Source organism: Berghia stephanieae, chromosome 3 (genome assembly GCF_034508935.2).
Source record: "Berghia stephanieae isolate SIO BIC M18660-M18661 chromosome 3, UCSD_Bste_1.3, whole genome shotgun sequence".
In the NCBI taxonomy this organism is placed as follows: Eukaryota; Metazoa; Mollusca; class Gastropoda; order Nudibranchia; family Aeolidiidae; genus Berghia; species Berghia stephanieae.
In genome coordinates, this window is record NC_088362.1 from 19,802,486 (window position 1) to 19,809,985 (window position 7,500).

At 38.2% G+C, this 7,500-nt stretch overlaps 1 protein-coding gene across 2 annotated transcripts in view; it reads left to right on the forward strand.

Annotated features, from left to right (window-relative positions):
* LOC144967302 (uncharacterized) overlaps positions 1-7,500 on the forward strand; it is a 118,083-nt gene that overhangs the window by 96,371 nt on the left and 14,212 nt on the right. For both annotated transcript variants that reach the window (XM_078904362.1, XM_078904361.1), the window contains one exon: positions 2,261-2,420. In XM_078904362.1, coding sequence (XP_078760488.1) covers positions 2,261-2,420 — 160 coding nt within the window. The remainder of the gene's footprint in view (positions 1-2,260; positions 2,421-7,500) is intronic.

Genomic DNA, 7,500 nt, shown 5'->3' on the forward strand with positions numbered 1-7,500 from the left:
GGCTTCATAACCTGGTAATAATTTCGAATGATGGGTCACATTTCCCCGATACTAAGTCAATTTTTCCATTTCTCGGTGCGAATATTTAATCTTAAATTAAATCTATGAAAGCGTCAGGAGCCCGTCTTTCCTCTCGATCCTATTTTTAAACATTTCCATTTTGCGAGCAATAATATAATAATATATTTTTTCGACATCGTCCAAATTTCATTTTGTCCTCTGAGTCGGTAGAGTGCAAGTACGTGACATGTCTAAATTAAGTGTTTATATCCCTTAGCATGTTACACCCAGTGGCCTTTTCCTAGATGGGGGAAGTTTATTGCTGTCAACGACTTGGAGCAACTCCCCAACCCCCCCCCCCCCCTCCACCAAGCCCCCTTGCAAATCATAACATCAACAAAAGCCCCAAATAATTTATTTAAAGTAACATAAACAAAACAAAACAAAAACGTCTCGTGCACAGCGATCTTCCCATTTTTCTGCACTTAAATCACGTGAGCAATGCGACCAAGATGGATCCCGGGTGAAGTCGAGATTTTTTTTTCTGATACCCCCCCCCCCCCCCAGCCCTGCCTTTTTCACCCAGTAAGTCGTGATTATCGGTAGCTGGGTTCTGAAAGATCTGACGGCAAGTACTTTTGCGATAGACTGTTGACCTATTCAAAGTGTAACAAGTAAGTACTCTTGTCCATTTCGCGGCAGAGATTAGGCGATATAGATAGTATGCAGATGACGTCACTCAGGCCTTTGTTATTGTTTTTGCCATCCGCGTTTGTGAGTTGTTCTCACTAAACTGTATTAACCAGACTATAAAAGTTCATGGTTACACAGAGTTTGTGTGTTGGTCCGTTATACTTCCGGATGGCAATGTTGTGAACTCCTTGGCCAAGCGCATTCTATCTATAAAACTCAAGCTCCGTGGGTCTAATGCCTCTGAAGGACTACCTACTCTTTTATGAGGGGAATGCATTTGTCCCCGTTTCTCTTTCTTAGTTGTGTCCAACTCAGCGAACACTGTTAATAATAATAATAATAATAATAATAATAATAATAATAATAATAATAATAATAATAATAATAATAATAATAATAATAATAATAGTAATAGTAATGATAATAATAATAATGATAATAATAATAATAATAATAATAATAATAATAATAATAATAATAATAATAATAATAATAATAATAATAATAATAATAATGATAATAATAATAATAATAATAATAATAATAACAATAATAATAATCTTTATTGTCCAGATAGGCAATTATTGTTAGGTTACAGCTCTAGTAATAGGGGAAAAAGTAATTAAAATAGTAATAATGATGATAATAACAAGTCCCTGGTTTGATAGTTTTTGTCAAGATGAGGGTCATTTAAATTGATATTTGAAGGACGAGTTTTCGGGCCAAAATGTTAAATATGTTTTTTTTCATGGTGCGGCAGAATATTATTTTTCAAGGCTTGATTGTTTTTACGAGTAAACAAAATCACCAGTAAGAACAATATAGGCCACAACGCTTAGATGGCAGTCCCGTGTGCTTCGATATATCCTTGTAATAGGATTCAATAGTCTAATGTCACGTCACCCAGCAAGGCGGCCATCGTGGTTCAAAGAAAATCGGTATTTTATATTCTTCATGCTGGCTAGAACTTTTCATATGTCTTGTGATCAGAATATGTAAAAGTCAAAACATGATCAGATTTATAATGTTTTTTTCCCCTCTGGATACGCTTTTATGCTCGTTGGAGAAGTATTTCATATGGGCATCCGCCATTGTTCCGATAGCTTAGAGCCAGTTGCTAAGTTACCATGCGTCATTACGAGGGAAGTGACTGTTGAAGGCTATTATTCATGTTGTCACAAATCAAGGGACTGAATTAGGTAGCAAATGCATTTTCACTCAATATCAAATTTCATTAATACGTAGTATAGTCCTTCAGAGCCATGGAGACGGATTTTATCCTGATTTCTATAACGTGAAGCGGACATTATCAATTTCTTGTTAGCCTTTGTATAGGGCGCTAGTCTATCTCAAAGTCATTTCCATCAGATCAAACAGCTCCAGCCTTCAATTATCTTCTGACTAGACAGAGATGGTTAGAAAAAAGAAACTCCGGATCGATCTTGGTCCTTTTTGCGTGTGAAGTGAGAGATCTACAAACTGATCTATCGACCCCCCACCCCCACCCCCTTCCCCCAAATGTACGTATTTTGTTAACGTATTTTTCCTCATATTTTTGTCTCAACAGTCTGGTGTTTGTCAGTACGTGACGTATCTGAATTACGTGTTCATCTTCCTATGCATGTGGTACCCAGTGGCCTTATGTCTGGAGAAGTTCATTGCTGTTTACTTCCCACTAAGAAAAGCAGCCTTGTGCACGACATTCAAGGCCAAAGTTGTTGTTATAGGTACGTAGGTATTGTATGATGCAAAAACTTTATAAGTCCTTGGTTTGAGAGTTTTTTTTTGTTTTTTTTTTTTTTTAAAACCGGATGAGGATAATTTTAATCTATAGGGAATGAGGTTAGTGGAAGAGTAGCGTCCCTTGATTGGACGTCACCTTACAGAGAGAACGTCAATATGGTTTTGCGCATGCGTCTCTCTCATCCTCGCTTTCGGTGAAGTGTCTCATGCCGCTTTCACCGGAAGCGAGGACGAGAGACGCATACGCAAAACCAAATGACGTTCTCTTTCTAATAACTTCTCCGCCAGTGACGTCTAATCAAGGGACACTACTCTTCCGCTAATCTCATTCCCTATTCTCCAGATAATGGCAGAAAAAGAGTTGGGGATAATGGGAACAGGAAATACAATGACAACTGGAACAACGGTTATTTCCCTATGGTTTGAAGGGGTTTTGTTCCTTTGGAATTTAAAGAGGGCGGTGTCTAGTTTGGCTCTAGAGAAGTTGTCTTAAAATTAGTCTGGGAAATAAGTTTCATAGCTTTCATCATCATCATCATCATCATCATCATCATCATCATCATCACCATCATCATCATCATCATCATCATCATCATCATCATCATCATCATCATCATCATCATCATCATCATCATCACCATCATCATCATCGTCATCATCATCATCATCATCATCATCATCATCATCATCATCATCATCACCATCATCATCATCGTCATCATCATCATCATCATCACCATCATCATCATCGTCATCATCATCATCATCATCATCATCATCATCATCATCATCATCATCATCATCATCATCATCACCATCATCATCATCGTCATCATCATCATCATCATCATCATCATCATCATCATCATCATCATCGTCATCATCATCATCATCATCATCATCATCATTGAAGAGAATTAACTTTAGTTCATGTACAAGAATATGACTACATATTGATGATTATATAAGCTTTATTTATAATATTTATTTCACAACACTAAATTTAGGCTGCACAGCCTCCACCATATTACTTTCTCTCTCTCTCTTCCTTTTACCTACTTCTGTTACATACATCGACATAATGTGATTGAGGCTCTGTTCGGGTAACTTCTCATTTTCCATAACATTACTCCCCACCTTGAAGTAATATCTTCAACAAATAAGACAAATTTTTATGAGGGAATACATGTGTTGAATACAAATTTAACGAATTGCCTACAAAAATGTGTTAGCTCTAACTCTTAATAATAAATCAATTCCATTTTAAAAACAATAACAATAGTAAAGTTCCGGGCAATTATAATGGTCACAATTATGAGTAACTGGTTTTTGTGAGACTTAGAAGGAGAATTAAACATCATTTAAAAACAAAAAAATAGATAAATAAAAAGGGAAATCCCAGTGAACTTAAACTATAAACTTTTGCCTCAATCTTTAATTATCTCCAAGCTAAAATGAATATATAGACATTATATTTTATATATTGAAACAAAATGTTTTAACATTTAAAGTTATTCCACTTTCAACAATTTAAATAGGATGGCTATTTAAATTGACATTCTTTGCATTTAAGTCTGTCTGTGATATGACTTTATTAGGACATGCTAGCCGTCATGAATACACATGGCAAGCGCCTCCATCGGTACTTAAGCACACAATCATCCGAACCTATGATCAGGGACTTAACACTAAGCCATCAGCTCTACCCGTTCCGCCTCACTTACAACTTTTACAAACGGACCGTTGTCCAGGGGACAAGTGGGTATATGATTAAATTTGGTCTTTTAACATTCCAAAGGGCCCGGAATAGGCATTGTATATGAAAAATATTATTATCATTATAAAGAATGCATGCATATGGTGTACAATATCAACATATATGTACTATATGTACCTTATAACTTTCAAGTCTAAATAATCTGAGTTGCCACTTTGGCGTAAAATTCGTAAAATATTCTGGCAAGTTTACTGATAAACAAACACATGGTAATAATACTTGTCAACAGTAAAATAATTAATAACATATACGAACATTTCAAAATTAAATGTGATAATCAATACGATAAATGCTTAAAATACAGTCAACCTTATGTAAACAATCTTAGACCTAATTCATTTTATCTGTAAACGAGCTGGAGGTTTAATAATGCGACCAGCTCTCGAAACAACAACAGACTGAGTTCTCTGCGGCGACCTATCATCGCCACATTTAGTGGTAACAGATGTTTGTGAATGCTTCAATCTGTTATCACTGTCCTGCTTTGAGTTTTCATCAACTTTATCATCACATGAAGAAATATATTCTTCAACAGGATACTGTTCATTTTCCAATTCGAGAGCATGGACCCTCTGCACTGGTCGTACAAATATGCCATTAGCAGTTCTGATCTCAATAGTTCTGACACAACCATCTCGCTCAGGCAAAAGACGAACAACTCGAGCTAAAGGCCACCGCAGCCTTGGACTGTTATCTTCTCTGAGTAACTAGAGAACCTATCTTAACCGGAGAACCCTTAGGTGAAGACCTGACAAGAGGCAGGTTTCGAATGTACTCCTTGTGCCAGAGATCCCAGAATTTATTTAATTGCCTTTTAATCTGTAACGAAGCTTCTCTTGCCATAGCTCCACTAACAATTGGCTCTTTTGCTTCCACCGCTGGCTTATGGCTATCATGACGCCCAAGCAGAAAATGAGCAGGTGACAATGCCTCATTGCACTCAGGGTCATCAGAGACATAAGTCAGGGGTCTGCCATTTATGCAAGACTCTATTTCGAGCAAGACAGTTTCCAGCTCTACTCTACTCAAACTCCGGTTTCCAATTGTCTTTTTTAAAGATTGCTTTTCTGAACGCACTAGTCTTTCCCAAACCACACCTCTCCAAGGAGCTCTTGGAGCGTTAAATGACCACTTAGGACAGTCATCGGTATAACGATCAGCAATATGTCTTGCCGCCGCTTGAAATGTCTTCGCGTTGTCAGATAGTATTTTAGAGGGCATTCCTCGTCTCGCAACAAAACGTCTGAACGCGAGTAGAAAATCACTCAATGACAAACTTCCACAAAGCTCAATGTGAACTGCTCTAACCACACAACACGTAAAGAGTAAGATATAGAATTTCTTCCCTACAGCACCCACAGTGAATATAGGACCTGCATAGTCAACACCAGTAATACTAAAGGAATCGGCACGAACCAGGCGCTCCCGGGGTAAGGGAGAAATTGATTGTGAACATTGTTGAGAATCGAATCGTTGACAACAAACGCACTTCCGCTTTACCCTTTTTGTCAGAGACCTTAGACCTATTATCCAAAACTGATTTCTCAAAGATGCCATAACTTGTGACACTCCTGCATGTTTTAACGCACTGTGTTCTCTGCGCACTAATAACAAGGTCAAATGACACTTTGGCAGAATGATAGGAAACTTTTCATTCAAGGTAAGATCAGAAAATTGAAGCCGACCTCTCATCTTCAACAGTCCTCGTTTGTCAAGAAAGGGATTCATTTTATACAGACCGACGTCCTTTTAACCTGCTTATTATTTTCAAGACACTCGATTTCTTCAGCGAAATGTAAACTTTGTATGTACAACAACAACTTCAATTTTGCAAACTCAAGTTCATCAACACACAACTTATGATGTGTCGTTTCCACAAGATTTCTTCTTCTTCTTGAATTATTTATGAATCGGAAAATCCAACCAATTATTCTAATAGACTTAGAGAAATCTCCCCACCGTGTACAATCCAATAATGAATCAGCTTTAGCTGCGCACACTGTGACACTAGTGGTTGCTGATTCCTCACTTACCACATGGCTACCCTCATTGACTTCGTCCATTTCATTATTAGGACCTTTGAGCCACGGTGGACCTTGAAACCACAACGGTTTGTTCAGAATTTCCTCAGCTGACAATCCTCTGGTTAAACAATCGGCTGGGTTCTCTTTCCCTATACAATGATGCCATGACTCGGGTGCAGTAAGCTCTTGTATTTGAGCTACACGGTTGCACACAAACATTTTCCACCGAGTCGGCTCACTACGGATCCACTGCAGCACCACAGACGAATCAGTCCAACAAAAGTACTTCACACTGTCTGGGAGCTGTAAACTATTGACAACAGAGCGGAGAAGTTTAGCACCAACAACGGCTCCTAGCAATTCCAGTCTTGGAAGAGTGACAGGCTTTAAATGACTAACTCTAGCCTTTGACAACAACAAAGAAAAAGAGATTGAACCATCAACTTCAAGAACTTTCAAATAGATCACAGCACCATAACCCTTGAGAGAACTATCACAAAAACAATGAAGTTCCACAGATTGTTTCTCTTTCCACGTGAGAGAAACAAAACATCTTGGAATCGATAACTCTCGCAACCTAAGCAAATCTCCAGCCCATGCCAAAAATCGTTTCCTCAACTCGACCTCAACTTGCTCATCCCAATCAAGTCCCAACGTCCACACTTCTTGAAACAATATTTTGACAGACATGATAATAGGGGAGATAAGCCCAAGTGGATCAAATATCTTGGCTATGCAACTCAAAATCAACCGTTTTGTAACTAACACATCCTCTGGAACCAAGATACCATCAAAGGTGAAAGTGTCTTCGACTGGACTACAACGCATTCCGAGAACTTTGACAGAGTCATTTTCTAAGCTTTTGTCTTCGAAATGTCTATGAATATTTTCTGCAACGTCTGAACTATTGGAAGACCATTTGCATAACTTCATACCAGCTTCACTCATGACTTTTGAAACTTCAGACATGAGATTGATAACCTCGTCCACACTGTCGCCTCCCGAGAGTCAATCATCGCAATACATGTTCTCAGACAATTCTTTGATGTCCTTGGTGGCTGGATACTGTGACAGGTGATGACGAATGGTGGCATTCAGGAGAAATGGACTGGCTTTGTTTCCAAACGGGACTCTTGTTATGCGCATAACGCGAACTATGTTGTCAATCTGCCAGAAAAACCGATGCACATCGCGATCTTCTGGTCTGACACTAATCTGGAGAAAAGCCTTCTCTATGTCGGAGCATAAGGCTACTTTATGTCT